This window comes from Puma concolor, chromosome C1 (assembly GCF_028749965.1).
Source record: "Puma concolor isolate L17-30 chromosome C1, mPumCon1.1.hap2, whole genome shotgun sequence".
NCBI lineage: Eukaryota > Metazoa > Chordata > Mammalia > Carnivora > Felidae > Puma > Puma concolor.
In genome coordinates, this window is record NC_141674.1 from 105,185,091 (window position 1) to 105,204,877 (window position 19,787).

Consider the following 19,787-nt stretch of genomic DNA (forward strand, 5'->3'; position numbering starts at 1 on the left):
TCCTTGTTTTCCAACCAAGTCAAGTTCCTCTAAGGAACTATGCACTTGAATCAATATCCAGTAGGTCTTCTCCTTCCATTATGTATGGTCTTACATAAAACCAGTTATAATTAGCATCACTGTGAAAAAAAAGCGTAAGGTAGCCTACCATTAAGTCTTTAACACAATGCCCAACAATGTAGGAACTCAACCAAAAGGTGATTTCCAACCCCTTTCTTCTCTTTGTTTAATGTAAACTAAATTTATTCTTTGTTCTTTTTCTTTTCCCACCCCCTTTCAAACCTCCTTTATCCCCTCCCTAGAAAACCAGCTGACACTCAACCACGGCCACAGGAGTCCCAGGTCCATCGGTGACAGTGATCAGCATTTCACGTCCCAGTCTCCCCTCGCCACGTGCACAGAAAACATGCCCTATGCTGTACGCAGAAAGCAACAGGGAGCAGCCTCTTGTGAGAAGGGTTTCACCTCACCGGGAAGCTGCCCCACCAGTCACACTGCTTGTTAACTGTTCTACAAAGTTTGGTCCAAAAAACAGAGGAGGAGCAGTGATAAGCCAATGCCCCTCTGAGAGGATAATGACTTCAGATGGAACAAAGAAGGGTTTCAATCTCCCTCAGAGAAGAAGAAGGTGGCAGAAAATAGGGGTGATGCAATGCGATGAGGCCACTTGAGATGTGGCCTTCCCTACCAGTTGTGGCGGGAATTGTCGGTGAGGGGGAAGGTGTGTTTGCCCTTCTGCTGTCTCCCAGGGTGGCCCTGAGTTTGGGTCAAGTGACTCTGGGCAACTGAATTCAAGGATGTAGGTAAAACTCCCCTGGGCCCCTTGGAAGATGTCACATACACATCAAGGACAGCTCATTCATTCATAAATCCGTGGACAAAAGTGCAATGTCCATAGGGACTTGTCTCATCTGCAGAGGCTACACCATTGCCAGAAAGAGTGGAGTGGGGAAAACACCGGCTCCAGAAACCCAGCAAAAGATATGTGTGAAGAGGTGACACCCTCCCTGCTTGGTCCCTGACTGCTCAGGCTGCTGTGCAGTGGACGGTCTGAGCTGTTGAGTCAGGCTCACAGTGAATGCCATCCCAAGCTGGCCACTCTTCAGTAAGTGTCCTGACTTCACTGAGCCTCAGTGTCCTCAGCCTTGTAAAACTGGGACACCACCAACTAGTTGAGGGGATGGTTATGCTGATTAAATTAAAGGCAAGATGCGTAGTTAGTAATGTGAGCATACCAGATGTTCAATAAATGTGAATTTCCTTTCTTTCCTTGGTTGCTATAATCCCGGGGGAAACATTATGCTGCTCTGATCCTCAGGGTAAAATGAGAAACAGGAATAGTATCAGGTCAAATCCCAATATGGCTCATTCATTGCTTAAAACAGTCAATTCAGGAAAAAAAAATCAGACTAAGGTTGGTTTCTCAGTATTATTTACACCAGAATTTGATTGATACAGTTCCCTAAAAACAGAAATGCTTTTCTCAGGAGGAAAATTAAAGAGAAAGCTGAGCAGGAAAAAATGAAGGTTTGATTTTAAATGTATGCTGTTCCTCCTCCGCACCGAGGCTACCCAAGTGCCCTCCTTGGGGAATTCTGGGGAGAGGCAAGTTGGCGATGGGTTCAGACTGAACCTGAGACACGTCCCAGATACTGAGGGTTCAGAGGACATTACAGCTGAATTATTAGAATGATGGATGGGATCTATAAATCCACAAATGATAAAGAATGTTTAGCAATAAACAGAAAATAAGAACTGTGACTGTTTACCCCAGAGATTCCAAGATCAGAGACCCAATATTAGTGATGTTCATGCCCATGGCCTGAAACATGATATGATGGGATTGCAGTGATAAGGGAGCATTTGCCCCTTTCCCTTCCCAACTCATGACCCCTCCCCTCAAGTCCAATACCGTGTATGTGTCAGAGGAGGTCTAGTGGCTGATGACGTGTGGGGTTAGGAATGGAGAAGAGCTGCCTGACACCCTTGGGGCCTGTGCTTGGCACCGAGTCCCAGACCTGTGCCCCACCAGGTACATCACAGGGGATCTGTAGGGCCTGGCTGCAAAGATACCTACTCTTGGTGTAGACAAAGGAGCAAGCACCTAGCAACAGGATGCTGTCTGGGTACTCACTGGCCACAGCCACTGCAGGGTGTACTTCTTGCTCTTCATGAAGCAGGGAGGTGCTGCTGGAGGAGTGATGGGCAGCAGACTGGGCATGGCTGCTGGACTGGATCTGGGGCAGAGTCTGGGGCTGGGCCTGCTGTTTGGTCTTTAGAGCTTCTGGCACTTTACCCTTTGTATGCATCTCCCTTAAGATACTGGCGGGGTAAGAAAGACAGAGGGAAAATAAAGGTCACCTGAATGACATAGCTGTAGCAATCTGGCAGCCCATGGGAGAAGCCCCAGAAGTCAAGGAGACTGTTCCTTCAGAGGAGAAGGCAAACCATTTGTTTGGGGGTGGAGAGTGGGGGACAGGGGAGGACAACAGTTGCCCAGTGCCTTGGCCACAAACATCCTGAGGAAGAGAGAAGACCCATTAGGCCCCTTAAATAATACTCATGGTTCCTTCATAAGACACCCAGAGGTTCGCACTCTGTGAACACGATGTGCTCAGTAGTATTTGCAGTGGCCTATTTAAAACTGCTTCCCAAGGCAATGAGGCTTCCTAGGTGTCTTGTACTTTCTAGACTTCCTTCCCTAAGTATGGTCATGGAGTGTAAATCTCTTTTTTTGCAAGAAAAATTTGTAGTTATTTATCATGTGCCAGTACCTCTTGGGTCACCCTTAAAGAAACCAGATATAATCTCACTCTGGTCTTTACTTTTTTTTTTTTTTAATATCTTTTTTTTTTAATTAATTATTTTTTTTCTCTTAACGTTTATTTATTTTTGAGACAGGGAGAGACAGAGCATGAATGGGGGAGGGTCAGAGAGAGAGGGAGACACAGAATCTGAAACAGGCTCCAGGCTCTGAGCTGTCAGCACAGAGCCCTATGTGGGGCTCGAACTCACGGACTGCGAGATCATGACCTGGGCCGAAGTCGGATGCTCAACTGACTGACCCACCCAGGCGCCCCTTACTCTGGTCTTTAAAGATCTGAGAGAAATCAGAGCTGATCCCGGGGGTACAGGAGACTCCTAAGGTTAGAGCAGCTCTGTATTGCTAAATTGGTGATTGAATATGAGAATGGGACCAAAATAACAATAAATTAAAAAAAAAAAAGAAACGAGACCACTTCATCACCAAGGAGACATAATGATAATTAGCCATCTGTTTTTTTATGGGATGTGAGAGCTCCTGCTTATAAATCCTTCACCAGATTGTTTCACAGCCCCTGAGAATCTAGAGTTACCTGAGGGTCCGCAGCATGTGTCCTGTTTGATTCTTCTCACTTATGCAGTCATCTGAAAACCAGATTCAAAAAGGACCAGTCATAATTTAAGCAGGTCTTATTTCCCAGATTACAGACAAACTCTGAATTTTCTCTGGGATGAGACGTGACTATTTGATGCTCCAGTCCAAGATACTCTGAATCTTCTCAGGAGACATTGGCTCGAGACTTTGGAGAACTTGTCTGGTGGGCTTTCCTGAGCCCACCACAAAGGCCATTATCTTTACTTGCTCTGCCCTGGATCAGAGTCAAAAGCTAAATGTCTCTTTTCCTACAGGTCTTGAGCTACTTGTCTGGTGGCTCTGGACCACTCCAACCAGAGTCTCCCAGTTCTGCCACAGAGCTGGTTCCCAGTCCTGCCTCTGTGTGCTCGGCCACAGTTTTCATGCAGAACCTACTCCTATCTCTGTAGAGGTGACAGACATCCCTGTCCCACCTCTGCATCTGCCACCAGGAGCCCACACAGTGGCCTCAAGCCTATGCATCCTTGGTGCTCCAGGGACTATTCTATGAAAAAGGCACCTGAACTAATGTTCCCACAACCAGGTACTAGTCTATACAGTGTCTAAACTATGCCCAAATCAGCATGGTTGTTTGATCATGTTTTCGAAGTGCACTGATTAATATTGCTGATCTGATCCCTGGGACAATCACGCTGGTATTATTTGACCTAACTTTTTTTGTGAGGAAACAGAAATCAAGAGAAATATGAACGTGTCCGGAGCTGGCAATGAACACATACAGGCTAGAGCCAGGGTCTTCAGATCCTGGTTTGGGGCTCTGTTCACAGCACCCAGCTGCCCCTGTTCTACTTCCCTTTCTGCCAGTTAGTTTCAGATAAATGCTATCACCTGCCAGAGATGCCTTTTGCCCGAGTGGCCATATCCCATGAGAGATGGCAGGGCTGTGGCCCTCATCTGGGCATCCTCAATCCGGTGTACTTCTCCTCAGTGCTCCTCACCAGCCAGTCCTGACTCCACCATGCTTCCAAGGTGGTGACTACAGAGCGGGACATCAGATTGAAAAGTCACTTGTCGATGGATATGGGCTGGTCTGAGCCTTGGTCCTTGGGAGGGACTGAAAGTCTTCCTGGGCCCTGGGGCCGGCTTACCTGTGCTGAATTTGCTGGCAAGGCTCTCTGCCAGCTGGCTCCCCTTGGCCAGCTGCTCACGGAAGCGCTGCTCCATGCAGTGGTCAATTTTATTGCTGCTGAGGAGCTCCTCAAAGGTTTTCACGGTGTTCCTGACATGCTGAATGAGAAGGGAAGAGAAAGTTCTCCCCACGCTCATCTTCTGCCGCAGGTGGGTCAACTCTTGAGCCTGATCCTGGATCAAGGAATGGCATTTCCTAAAGAGGGGAAGAAACAGTAAGTGAGGAAAGAGGTGGCTGACAGGTTGTGGTACTTCAGCAGAAGACACTTAGAGAATTTCACCCCCAAAACCCCTACACTGAATTAGCACGTGTTTAGGGACCTGAATGTGGCAAAGGGAATGAAGAAAGGAAAACAAAGCCTTCTTCTGTTTGAAAGCCTCCTTCTAAAAGTGTCTTTCCCCAGGCCTGTACATCTGAAAATGGAATCAGCTTTTCTTCCCTAGTTCTGCTTTAAAATCTGTTCCCAATCCATCTCTTCAGTTTAATAAACCATTTCAGTACAGTAAAAAAAAAGTCAGGCTTTAATTGGAAAGTCGAAAGGAAAACCATCATGTGAGAAGAGACCACTTGTTCTCTCACCAGGATGGACCTATCTATGTTTTTCCTATAAATAGCTAAGGCTCCATTGCTAGGACATCTTCAAGATCCTTTAGTCTACCCACTGTATTCTACCATGTCTGTATGCTCTGGTGTAACTAATTAGTGCAGTGTTTTGCTTGTAGGGTTCAAAAGAGTGATCTGAAAAATGATCTCCAAGAAATGATCTGAACCAATTTAGTATCCCATAATATCCTGCCCAACACGACTACTATTTGTCATAGAGGAGAGTAGAAGAGGAGGTTTTAGTTCATCTTGTTCCTGAGGGAGGCAACACAGCTGGACGGATGAAGCAGGAAGCAGCAGGCCTAGACTGTAGCCCCAGTATGCTCTATGCTCCCACTGCAAACTTGGAAAGTCACTTTACTACTTTGTGCCTCAGTTTCATCATCTGCAAATGAGGGCAAAAGGACTATTTCGCCTTTTTAGAAATATGGTCAGGATTGACTTTAAGTTAATTTTTATTTATTTTGAGAGAGATAGCAAGCAGGGAAGGACAGAGAGAAAGGGAGACAGAATCCCAAGCAGGCTCCACACCATCAGCGCAGAGCCCACTGTGAGGCTCAAACTAACAAACAGTGAGATCATGATCCGAGCTGAAATCAAGAGTCGGATGTTTAACTGACTGAGTCACCAAGGCGCCCCAAACTTTATTTTAAATGTAGGGATGAGGACAGCAATCCCAGTAAAGCATTTAACTTATCAAAGACATATTATCATTACTTTGGTAATGGTGAGTTTATCAGACCAACCTGACGTCCCCTCGGTTTCCGCAGGTGTGCCAGAGCAGAATCAATGGCTTCTGATTTCACCAGTTTCTCTTGGAGACCTTGGCAGTGTAATCTGTATTGTGCTAACAGGGAGCATGGGTGCTAGTTATTTCCTGAGGAGGTGAAATTTTCCTGAAGCCCAGAGTCACTGGTTTAGTACATTAATCCAGGCATTGGAAAGAGCCAGGATGGCGATCAGGACAGGTCACCCCCAGGAAGCATCAAACTCTATTTGAACCTTCTAAATGATGCTATACTTTATTCACATTTCTGACCAACATTTCTCACATCATTAGGCAGATGCTGGTTCCTAGACTAAGAGCTCTTTCAGAGCCTGGAGTATTTTGGTCATCTTATGGACACAGCCGAACACAAAGGAGGCTCTCAGTAAACATTTTTCCAATTCTGGAAAAGAGAAGTTCTTACAAACCTCCACTCATCTCTCACTGTGTTCCTGTCCTAAATGTCCTCTCAGGGATCGTATGCATTTTCCACTGATGCAAAAAACCCTTGCCCCTAAGAAAGATCCTGTCCTCACTTGGGGAGCTCTGTGAAATATCAGTGCCCTCAGACTTGCAGAATATTGTCAGTCCTGGGTCCCTAACCTTTCCTAGTTAGCTTCTCTACTCTATGAACTAAGATTAATGCTCAAGAACCTCTTCCTTGGAAAACAAACGTGAGGAAGCCTTTACTGAAATTAAATGGGCATTACCGAATCTTCCTTCATTGGGACTTACTCACTATACTAAACCTTTTATGTTGTTTGTTCAAGAATGTAACAATCAGTTTTGGGAGCCTTTACTCAAGAAATGAAGGAAAAAATAGACCTATAGCCTATTATAGCTTACAACTGCATCCAAAGGCCAGGGCATACCCAAATTGTTTAAAGGGCGTAGCTGCATCTGCTAAAATTATGGAATTCTCCTTGAAACTTGTTCAGGAAATGAAATAAATCTATAGGTTCCTCATGCTGTAGAAAGTTTGCCAAACACTGAGCATACATACCATTTCTCAGCTAGTAGACAACATCTTGTGAGATCCTCCTCCTGTCTCCTGAGTGTTCTTTCCTGCGTCTCCTCAAATCTTGCTACCTTCCTACCCTTATCAAACAAAGGAGAGACTCAAACTGTTGAATTGGTCTCCTCAAATCAAACTCCTAGATTAGATTTACAAGAAACCCTATTGGCCTGTCTGGATTTAGTACTCTATGCCAAAAACTCTGAAGGAAAATATCAAGACAAATATGCTGTCACTACGCAACATGAATTACTAGAAAGAGGAGCCCTTCCTTTATTTAATTCAGCCCTACCTGCAGAGTTGTTTGGCTCTCACTGGAGCCTGTGAATTGACAAAAGAAAAAACTGCAAATATTTACACGAATAGCAGGTATATCTTCAGAGTAGTTCATCACTGTGGTATGCTCTGGAAACAAAAACTTTTTTTTTTCCTCCCAAGTAGTCTCTACACCCAGTGTGGGGCTCACACTCACAACCCTGAGATCAAGAGTCACGTGTTCCACCGACTGAGCCAGACAGGTGCCCCCCAAAACAAATGGCTGACTTTCATGCTAAGGTTCCTACTCAAGAGATTCCTAAGGTACCAGAACTTTAAATAAACGCCATAAAACGGCCAAGGGACAGATACTAAACCTTTTGGTAAAGCCATTCTCCTGAATTTCCATAACCTATACTCCACTGTAGATCCACATCAGATTACTTAAGACAACTGTGTAATAGACAAAAAATGGTATCTGATGCTGAAAACCAAAAGTGGCACCAAGAAGGATACAGATTTATCATAAAAAGAGGATTTGGGGAGGGTACACATGACTGGCTGGTGCCTCCTGAATCCCTCCATCACCACTCTTGCAAGTGCTTCATGTGACTACCCACCATGGAATTGACCAAATGTCGAATTCTGAAAAAATATTAGTGGGGTGATTGTTCTAAATTCGCACGATGGGTTTATATTCAATGATTAACCTGTCAATCATATAACCTGGGAGAAACCATTTAACCTAATTCCAGGGGCTGCTCCCCCACTGTCTGGACCATTTGAACATTTTCATTTGATACTTTTTCAAAATTCTCCTTCTGTGGGCTATCACTATGTACTTGTAATGGTATATCTATTTTCTAGATGGGTAGAAGGATTCCCATGTTGGCAAGCTGATGATCACCACAGTCGCAAGGAAATTATTAGAAATTCCTTTTCCACTGTGGGGAATCTCAGATGAAATTTCAAGTGATAAAGGACTCAGTTTACCTGGATAGGTTATAAAACAACTAAACAAGGTTATTCAAACGTTATGACACTATCATTGTCTCTATCACCCTCAGTCTTTAGGGAAGGTTCAATGTACCAATGATATCCTAAGAGTAAAACTGGCAAAATTGACTGAAACCACAGGAACACCTTAGCCTACAGTGTTACCCTTAGGCCTTATGACAGTGAGATCAACACCTTTTGGGAAACATAAATGAACACCTTATGAATGCATGCGTTTAATGATAAAGCCCCATGCACATCCTGCCCTTGTAAATTCTAATATGACTTTAAAGTACTGATACAATATTCAAAAACTTATATTCAACAGGTCAAGGAGGTTTTTAGAGACCTTCTGTGCCTGGTGAAAACTTTATACTTCATACACTGGAACCTGGAGACTGGGTATTCTGAAACAGATATAAATGAAAAACAACACTTGAACCTCTATGAAAAGGGCTCTACCAGGTTCTGTTTTTTCATACACTAGTTAAATTACAGGGTATTAAACCTTGAGTCCATGTCTCTCAATCCAAGAGAAACCCCCTCCCCCTCAACTCTTGGACTTGTCAACCTACGGCTAACTTAACATTAAGGATTTCCAGGAAAAAAAATTTCCCTTGAAGCAGACAAGGCAAAGAACTCAGAACAAGATTCTGTTAGATCCCCTATTTTTTTCCAGGACTCATTTTTATAACAATTACTGTGATATTACTGCTTTACAAATTAATACAGAACATTCACACCCATGTTCCTTTTTCTGTTAGGGATTTTCTCTACTCACTAAGGCCTACCATTCAATGCATACCTTCCTTTACTAATCAAAATGATTGTTGGTTATGTAGACACTTAAATGCTCAGGAAGACTCTCAGTGTTAGAACCAGCTCCTATACATGCTTGGATGACCGGAAAATGGCTTTACAAAAAGGTTTGGTATCCATGCCTTGGCCATTCAATTAATACTTACAGCCAGTTAATCTGGTACTGGGAGGAACTTTGGAAGCCAAAGGATGGCCCATAATCACTGCAAACTTCATTGTTGGCAATCTGTCTATGCACAGCAAGCCTTCATGGTACTGGACGTAATTTAGGGCATGTTCTAGACCCACTCTATAATCACACACTTTGGTTTGACTCAGACAATGGAGATTAGACTTCCATATACAACAGTACAGATTTTAAAATAGATAATGACCGTGATATTTTTGTCATGCTATTAGGAAAATTACTGAATCCAAACCTAGCTTATTCTGCAAAACAAGCGAAAATTACCTTGGGCCACTTCTTGCACATGCCTCTGAAAATCACAGATGAAATTCAAGCTGTTCCCCCAAATTGGCATGAGGTGGTCACTTTTAACCAATCCTCAATCATTAGGAAAACTCTAATGATGTAACCAATCATTGGAAATAATAAATAACCTATGCATTCTCACTATATAAGGTGTCTTATAACAATATACCTTTGAGCCTCATTCCACTGTTGGTTTGAGAGCTCCCAGTGGCAAACTACTTTTATGTGCACAATAAACTCTAACTAATATTTTAGTGATCTAGTGGTTTCAATCTTGCTATTTCTAGATTTTTGACATTCAACTCCCTCTAACTTTCTCATTTATACCAACTTTGGCTACCCAGGTCCCCTCATCACCTCTCATTACTCTCTTTTTCTAACCAAGAAGATGCTCCTCCCATCTGTTCTTTCAGCTCTGAGACCTCAGGATATAATATTGACATAGTGTTCTCTTGCAAAAAACACACACGTGGGGAGGCCTGGGTGGCTCAGTTGGTTAAGCATCTGACTCTTGGTTTTGGCTCAGGTCATGATCTCACAGTTCATGAGTTCAAGCCCGCATCAGGCTCTGCGCTGACAGCATGGAGCTTGCTTGGGATTCTCTCTCTCCCTCTCTTTATGCCCCTCCTCTCTCTCTCTTTCTCAAAATAAATAAATAAGCTTAAAAAAAAAACCCCACACACACATGTGCACACACACATACACAGATACAGATGTGCACAAGGGGCTAAGACTTGGTCCTGATTGCAATTACTAAGTTAATAAACCCTTTAACATCCCAGTTCAAGATGTGGACAATACTAGTGCAGGAAAAGGCCTCATCTTATTTTATAGATGAAGACATTGATACTCACAAAGTGTAAGAAATGTACCTGATATATGTTGATAATATCTCAGTAAAGTTGGAGTGGGGAGAAATACACCTGAGCTTCCATCATTAGTTGGTGGAAGGATCATTATTACAAATTTTGGTTCCAAACTCTCACTCTAGTGTTCTTTACCAGTACCATGCATCCTCTTGCTCTGAGTTTTAGGGGTCTCTGAGATAAACAAGGCTATTCCACTTTTAAGGCAAGGCCTTTTTTCTGGAATACACTTATTATTCTGGATTCTATAGGTTTATTATTTATTCCCATCCAGTTTCTCAATAATAAATAATACTTATTACAATGACAATTAAAATTTATTTAGGTAATTTTTAAAAAATATGGTTATTCGAAAAGATCAGTAAACTCAATGAGGCTCTAGGCAGGCTAGAGAAAAGGAAAAAGAGAGAGAAGATCACAAATTACTAATACCATAAATAAAAGAGAGGATCACTCTAGAGCTGATGCACACTGAAAGGATAATTAAGAAATGCTATGAACAACTCTATGGCCACAAATTTGATAACCTAGATGAAATGGTCCAATTCCTTGAAAAGCACAATCTGCCAAAGTTCACACAAGAATAAATAAACAATATGAATAGACCTATGTATATTAGACACATTGAATCAATAATTAATAACCTTCCAAAACAGAAAGCACTGGCCCCGGTTGAGCTCACAGTGAATTCTACCAAACATGTAAGGAAACAATTATACCAATTCTCTACAGGCTTTCTATAGGAGATAGAACCAGAGGAGATATTTTCTAACTCATTGTATGAGGTTAACATTACCCTATTATCAAAACCAGACAATGACATTATAAGAAAAAAAAAAACATCTTACAGAACAATATCTCTCATGAACACTGGTACAAAAATCTCCAGCAAAACATTAGTAAATTGAATACAACAATGTATTTGATGAATTATGTAACACACCAAGTGAGATGTATTCCAGATGGAGAGCTGACTTCAACATCTGAAAATCAATTGCTGTAATTCAGGCTAATGAAGAAAAATCATATGATCATATTAATAGATGCAGAAAAAACATTTGACAAAATACAACACCCATTCATGATGAAATGAGAAAAAAAAATTTTGGCAAACTAAGAATAGAAGGAACAATTTCCTCAGCTTGATAAAGAATATTTACAAAAAACAAACAGCCAGCATCATACTTAGGGGTAAGAAAGTAGAAGCTTTTCCACTCGGATCAGAAATAAGGTTAGGGGTCCCCTCTCACCACTCCTTTTAAACATCATATTGGAAGTCCTAGATAATGCAATGAAACAAACAAACAAAAGCAAGTAAAAGGTTTACAGATTGGAAAGGAAGAAATAAAACTGTCTTTGTTTGCAAGTGACACAATTGTCGATGTAGAAAATCTGAAAGGATTGACAAAAAAAACTCTTGGAACTAGAAAGTGATTAAAGTCAGATTGCAGAATACAAGGTTAATATACAAAAATCAGTTGCTTTCCTATATACCAGCAATTAACAAGTGGAGTTTGAAATTGAAAACAATACCATTTACCTTAGCACCCCCAAATGACATACTTTTGTAAAACTCTAACAGAATATGTACAAGATCTATCTATATAAGGAAAATAACAAAGCTCTGATAAAAGGAAATCAAACAAGCACTAAATGAATGGAAAGATATTCCATGTTTATGGATAGGAAGACTCAACATTGTCAAGATGTCAGTTCTTCCCAACTTCATCCAAAGATTCAAATCAAAATCCCAGCAAGTTATTCTGTGGCTATTGACAAACCAATTCTAAGATTTACATGGAGAGGCAAAAGAAGCAGAACAGCCAACATAATATTGAAGAACAAAGTCAGAGGACTGACACCACGACTGCAAGACTTATGATCAAGGTACAAGTAATCCAGAAAGTGTGACATTGGTGAAAGAATAAACAAATCAGTGGAACAAAACAGCCCAGAAACAGACCCACAAAAATACAGTTGACTGACCTTTGACAAAGGAACAAAGGCAGAACAATGAAGAAAAGATAATCCTTCAACAAATGGTGCTAGACAATTGGACACCTACATGCAAAAAATTGAACCTAGACAGGACTTTACATTCTTTACAAAAATTAGCTCAAAATACATATAGGTCTAAATGTAAAACACAAAATATAAACCTCCTAGAAGATAACAAAGCAGAAAGTCTAACTGATCTTGAGTTTGGTGATGACTCTTTAAACACAAATATCAAAAGGCACAATCCATAAAATAAATAATTAATAATCTGGACTTGATTATAATTTAAAACTTTCACTCTGCAAAATGCATGGTCAAGAGAATAAGAAGACAAATCACAGACATGGATAAAATATTTGCAAACGACCTGATAAAGGACTGTTGTCAAAATTATACAAAGAACTCCCCAAACTCAACAACAAGAAAATGAACAATCCAATCAAATGATGGGCAAAAGACCCGAACAGACATCAAAGAAGATATGCAGATGGCAAATAAGTAAAAGAAAAATCCTCAGCATCTTATGTCATTATGGAATTGCAAATTAAAATAACAATGAGACACTACTACATGTTAGAATGGTAAAAATCTCGAGCATTGGTAACACCAAATACTAGTGAGGATGTGGAGCAGCAGATCCTCTCACTCACTGGTGACTGAGTATGCTACAGCCACTTTGGAAGATGGTTTTGTGGTTTCTTACAAAACTAACCATACCATTACCATATGATCCAGAAACTATCCTCACTATTTACTCAAATGAGTTGAAAACTTATGTCCACATAAAAATCTGCACACAATGCTTATAGCAGCTTTATTCATAATTGCCAAAACTTGGAAGCAACCAAGATATTTATCTTTTAGTAGGTGAATTTATAAATAAACTGGCACATCCAGAAAAAAATGTAGTATTATTAACACTAATGAGAAAGGAGCAATCAAAGTATGAAAAGACATGAAGGAACCAAAATTTGTATATTAGTAAATGAAAGAAGCCAATCTGAAAAAGCTACATAGTGTATGCTTGCAACTCTATAACATTCTGGAAAAGGCAAAATTATGGAAACAGTAAAAAGATCAGTGGCTGCCAGGGATTAGGAAGGAGGAAGGAATGAATAGGCAGAGCACAGAGTATTTTTAGGGCAATGAACAGTCATTCTATATGTTTCTATAATGGTGAATACACATCATTATACTTTTGTCAAAACCCGAAGAATGTACACCACCAAGAATGAACCCTAATGTAAACTACTACAACTCTCAGTGATAATGATGTGTCGATGTAGGTTCATGGATTGTAACAAATATACTACTTTGGTGCAGGATGTTGATAGTGGGGGTGGAGGCTATGCATGTGCAGGGACGGGGTATATATGGAAATTCTTTGTACTTTCCACTCAGTTTTGCTCTGAACTTAAAACTGCTCTAAAAATAAAGACTTTATGAAAATAATCATGAGAATATGATTTTTTAAATGCATTTCACAAAGTAAGTATAGGCTTTGTGAATTAAGAGTCCAAGATTTTAATATCATTTCTGCAAAAAAGGCTATTGTGCAACTTTGATCAAGCAACCATATCTTTGGGCCTGAATGTTCTCAGGTCTGAAATGAGGAAATGAGACTAAGTGACTCTAAGGTTATTTTAGCTCTAACATTCTTCTCTGGGTCAGGGAAATTTAAGTGGTACATATTGACAGTACCCAATGGAGCATGAAGCTGAATTTTATCACCTTTAAATCTGTGCTCCAACCACTAAGCAAGTTAGTTATGATGTAGTATGTCAGTAACTGGTGTTCACAGGTAAATGTATAATGCATTAACTCCATATCATTTTAATGCCTTTGAAAAGCTATAAACATACAGCCATTAAAAACGCTGACAAGTCAAGCCAACCAGCCATTATTTGACAATTTTGTAAGCTTATTTTAAGAATTGAACTTATCGGGGCGCCTGGGTGGCTTAGTCGGTTAAGCGGCCGACTTCGGCTCAGGTCATGATCTCATGGTCAGTGAATTCAAACCCCGCATCGAGCTCTGTGCTGACAGCTCGGAGCCTGGAGCCTGTTTCAGATTCTGTGTCTCCCTCTCGCTGACCCTCCCCTGTTCATGCTCTGTCTCTCTCTGTCTCAAAAATAAATAAAACGTTAAAAAAAATTAAAAAAAAAAAAAAAGAATTGAACTTATCAAAATTGCCAGACCAGAAACCAGGGACAATCTTATTGTCCTGAAATCTCCTGACAGAACAGGAGATTCTTAGGTGTCCCTGTCAATGCAGAAAAGAGACGCTACTCACATGACTGGAAGAATTCCATGAAATCCCAAACATCCTCGAAGGTGATATATTTGGTGAATACATGCATTGTTATTTAGAATAAAACCAAATTTCTCTGAATAACATAAAGTAATTGATACTAAAAGCCATATAGGCTTTTCTGTAAAGACTTTTCAGGAAGGTCTTAAGAGACAGCCCTATAATTAAGCTACAGAGTCTGGATGCAGACCTGAAAGCTGCCGTGAGGGCAATGATTTAATTCTGACGGTGGAGTGTCTAAACAAAGAGTCTCTTACCTGCTGTGGGACACAGCGGAGGACCCTGTCTCCTCTGGCTGAGTCTGCTGCTCACCCACTTTCCTCTCAGCAGGTCCCTTCTCTAGGGGCTGCTGTATTCCAGCTTTCAGTTGCAGCATTTTCTCATGAAGAATCCTCTTACTGCCTCCTTTAAAAGGAAAGATGGAAGAGAAATGTGTCTGGGTCTCCACAATGGCCAGGCTTTCTTCCAAAGCTGCCTAGAGTAATCAAAACAAAATGATAGTTTATAGAGCTAGATCATTAAAGAGGATCCCATATGAGCACAGAGAAAGGGAGTGGGGAACCTGCCAGGAGGTAAATAATGAAACCTATGATGTGCTCCTGTGAAGAGTTTCCCCTCAGCCATGAGGACCTTGGTGACCATGGGTTGAAGGAAAGATACAGCAAGTAGGGGGAGATGGTGCCATGAGGGAGAAGAGCAGGACCCAGAGGTATTTTAGAAAAGCAAACAAACCTGGGGCACCTGGGTGGCTCAGTTGTTTGAGCATCTGACTTCAGCTCAGGTCATGATCTCATAGCCCCTGAGTTCGAGCCCCACGTCAGGCTCTGTGCTGGCACCTCGGAGCCTGGAGCTGCTTCAGATTCTGTGTCTCTCTCTCTCTCTGCCCCTAACCCACTCGCATTCTGTCTCTGTCTCTCTCCAAAATAAATAAACATTAAAAAAATTTTTTTTTAAAAAGCAAACAAACCAACCAACAAGCAAATAATGAAATAAACAAATGAAATCAAATGGGCTTTTTAAAAAAAATTTTTTTTTTTTTTTACATTTTATTTATTTTTGAGAAACAGAGTGAGACAAAGCGTGAGCAGGGGAGGGGCAGAGAGGGAAGGAGACACAGAATCTGAAGCAGGCTCCAGGCTCTGAGCAAGCAGTCAGTACAGAGCCCAACGCGGGGCTTGAACCCACAAACTGTGAGATCATGACCTGAGCCGAAGTCGGACGTTCAACCAACTGAACCACCCAGGCACCCGAAATGGGCTTTAAACTGGAGTAAGAGTTGAGTATTTTTGATTCTTACAGTTGAGATAAAGTTTCCTGGGAGTGTTCCTTTAGAAATCAGAAGGCCTTTTTGTCACCCACAAATTTTGAGAGTTATGAAGGCAGAAACAAAGTTTGAAATGCCAGAGCTCAAATCCGGTCACTGGGACATCAACATGGGAAGGACTCTCGGTTCTCGGTCTCAAATTGTAATCAGAGAATTAGAATGTGTTGGTAGCCACAGAACCTGAGAAAGCCCTGTCTTCTAAAGGCCTGCCATACTCAACACAAAACTGCTTGTTTCTCCCTGGATGTCTCTATCAATGGAGACCACCTCTCTCACCAACCAGTTTTAACATCTGGGTACTCTTTTACTGATACTACCAATTTTTTTAAAGTAATGTCTACACCCAACATGGAGCTCAAACTCACAACCCCAAGATCAAGGGTAGCACGCTCCACCAACTGAGCCAGTCAGGCACCCCAGCCAGTCAATTTATAAAGAAAAATCTAAGCATGTTCTCTTTGTTCAATCTTGCTTTTGCACAGAAAACCTCAAACAACAACCTTTTTTTCAACACCCTTATTTTCTTTTTTTTAAAAAAAAATTTTTTTTAATGTTTATTTATTTTTGAGACAGAGAGAGACAGAGCATGAATGGGGGAGGGTCAGAGAGAGAGGGAGACACAGAATCGGAAGCAGGCTCCAGGCTCTGAGCTGTCAGCACAGAGCCCGACGCGGGGCTCGAACTCACGGACCGTGAGATCATGACCTGAGCCGAAGTCGGACGCTCAATCGACTGAGCCACCCAGGCACCCCAACACCCTTATTTTCTTGAAGATAGTTTCAATAAAAACAATTCTGTGGCTCTTCATGCATGAATTTTTAAAAGCCTCTAGTGATTTTTACTGTTCCTCTTTGGGAACTGTCGAAATTTTACCCCCTAGATCCTTTCAAGGGAATAGTGACCAAAAACTAAGTATAACTAATAAATTTAGAATAATGATGTCTTACTTTTTAACCCCATAAAAATTAATATATCTTAGTGCAATGTTAAATTTCTTTCACTTGCAGTAGGAGAACATGTGGGCGTTTTATTTAACAGGAAGTAATTAAAAAAGATTTTTTTAATGTTTATTTATTTTTGAGACAGAGCGAGAGAGACAGAGTGTAAGTAGGGGAGAGACAGAGAAAGGGAGACACAGAATCTGAAGCAGACTCTAGGCCCTGAGCTGTCAGCATGGAGCCGGATGTGGGGCTCAAACTTAGGAACTGTGAGATCATGACCTGAGCCAAAGTTGGATGCTTAACCAACTGAGCCACCCAGGCACACCTAACAGGAAGTAATTTTAAACTTCCAAACTCCCAACTTCACTTAACTTACAGATGACTGTTTTTGCATTGCTTTAAAAAAATCTCTATTAACATTATACTCTGCTATGTCTGTTTTTCATTCTGGCTCTATAAGTTACTTTCCACTTCGTCAAAGTCCTCAAAACACTTTATCTCCTTGAATATGGATACTTAATGTGGTGTTCATTTATAAATCTAATAGATTTATTTATTCTTTCACTCATCTTTGACAGTTGCCTGGGATGCCAAAAAGCCATTGAAAATGGTCTGTGGCAGAGCCCAGTAAAATCTAGCTGATGGAATGGAGGGAATGGGTGGCAAGTGCAAGCAACAGTTTGGTCACCGCAGCTGAGACTGTCAAGAGAATCACAAATATAAAAGGTAACCTGACCTTGTTTTCCACTTCCTTCCGAGGCCTCCATTATTCTCTTTTTCTTTTCTTTACTTTTCTTTTCTTTTTTTCCTTTTTCTTTCTTTCTTTCCTTCTTTCCTTCCTTCCTTCTTTCTTTCTTTCTCTCTCTCTCTCTCTCTCTCTCTAGGCCTCCGTTTCAATGGTGTGCTGGTAAGTGTTTAATGACAAGTACTCCAAGGGATAAAATCCTGATTTGTAGCATTTGGCTATGTCTGTGGAGTAAATACTATCACCATGGCCAATTTTAAGCTACCAATAAGACATCACTGAATATAGAGTTGGGATATGATATAGTATTTATATATGATATAATCTTTCCACCATATAAATATGATAGATATACCACTTCATATCATAACTATTAGGATAGTTACTATTTTTAAAAAACCCAGAATAACAAAATAACAAGTGTTGTCAAGAATGTGGAGAAATTAGAACACTTGTGCACTTTGGGGAATGTAAAAAGGTGCAGCCCCTCTGGAAAACTGTATGGCAGTTCCTCAAAAAATTAAAAATAAAATTATCATATAATTCAGAAATTCTACTTCTGGGTGTATACCCAAAAGAACTGAAAGGAGATATTTGTATGCCCATGTTCATAGCAACATTATTTACTGAAACCAAAAGGTGGAAACAACCCAGTGTCTATCAACAGAGGACTGGATAAACAAAATGTGGTATATACATACAATGGAATATCATTCAGCCTTAAAAAGGAAGAAAATTCTAACACATGTTACAACATGGAGGAACCCTGAAGACAATATGCTAAGTGATATAAGCCAGTCATGAAAGGATAAATGCCATATGATCCCACTTACATGGGAACGTGGAATATTCAAATTCATAGAGACAGAATTTATTTTATTTTTTGAAATTAAAATTTTTTATTTATTGAAATTAAAAATAGAACTACCCAGCAATACAACTATGACCCAGCAATTGCACTACTAGGTATTTATCCAAGGGATACAAGTGTGATGTTTCAAAGGGACACATGCACCCCCATGTTTATAGCAGCACTATCAACAATAGCCAAAGTATGGAAAGAGCCCAAATGTCCATCGATGGATGAGTGGATAAAGATGTGGTATATATATACAATGGAGTATTACTCGGCAATCAAAAAGAATGAAATCTTGCCATTGGCAACTATGTGGATGGAACTAGAGGGGATTAAGCAAAATTAGTCAGAGAAATACAAATATATGACTTCACTTGTATGAGGACTTTAAGAGACAAAACAGATGAACATAAGGGAAGGAAAGCAAAAATAATATAGACACAGGGAGGGGGACAAAACATAAGAGACTCTTAAATATGGAGAACAAACAGAGGGTTACTGGAGGGGGTATGGGAGGGGGGATGGGCTAAATGGGTAAGGGGCATTAAGGAATCTACTCTTGAAATCATTGTCGCACTATATTCTAACTAACTTGGATGTAAATTTAAAAATTAAATTAAATTTAAAAAAAGAATGTTGTTTATTCGGCTGGGCAGGGGGAAATGGGGAGTCATTGTTTACTAGCGACAGAATTTAGGTTTGCTAAAAGAGGAAAAAAGTTCTATGGATGGATGGTGGTGATGGTAGCATAATAATGTGAACACAGTTAATGCCACTGAACTGTACACTTAAAAATGATGAAGATGGTAAGTTTTTTTAAGATGGCAAATTTTATGTTAAATTTAAAAAATTAATTTAATTAAAAAATATAATACACATAAAGAACCCCAAGAGCATAGATAATAGTAAAATGTTGTGAAATAATTAGAAAGTGATGTGTTCTGGATATTTATTACTTTGTTTTTGTTATAATTTATTTAATTGTAAGTTAAAACACATCATTATTATTTTTTTTTATTTTTTTTTAATGTGTATTTATTTTTGAGACAGAGAGAGACAGAGCATGAATGGGGGAGGGTCAGAGAGAGAGGGAGACACAGAATCAGAAGCAGGCTCCAGGCTCTGAGCCATCAGCACAGAGCCCCACGCGGGGCTCGAACTCATGAACGTGAGATCGTGACCTGAGCTGAAGTCGGACTGAGCCACCCAGGCGCCCCTATTTTTTTTAATGTTTATTTATATTTGAGAGAGAGACAGAGTGCAAGCGGGGGAG

The 19,787-nt window shown here is 40.6% G+C and overlaps 1 protein-coding gene across 8 annotated transcripts in view; it reads right to left on the reverse strand.

Annotated features, from left to right (window-relative positions):
• LOC147578331 (myomegalin-like) overlaps positions 1–19,787 on the reverse strand; it is a 48,933-nt gene that overhangs the window by 5,492 nt on the left and 23,654 nt on the right. For 5 of the 8 annotated variants that reach the window (XM_086718064.1, XM_086718059.1, XM_086718057.1 and 2 more), the window contains exons 2-6: positions 14,906–15,053; positions 6,920–7,009; positions 4,507–4,742; positions 3,357–3,408; positions 2,135–2,322 (exon numbers count right to left, since the gene is read on the reverse strand). In XM_086718064.1, the coding sequence (XP_086574190.1) occupies positions 2,135–2,322; positions 3,357–3,408; positions 4,507–4,742; positions 6,920–7,009; positions 14,906–15,024 (685 nt within the window). In that variant the 5' untranslated portion in view covers positions 15,025–15,053. Of the gene's footprint in view, positions 1–2,134; positions 2,323–3,356; positions 3,409–4,506; positions 4,743–6,919; positions 7,010–14,905; positions 15,124–19,787 lie in introns of all 8 variants that reach the window. The other 3 variants (XM_086718061.1, XM_086718063.1, XM_086718058.1) reach the window with 2 other exon arrangements.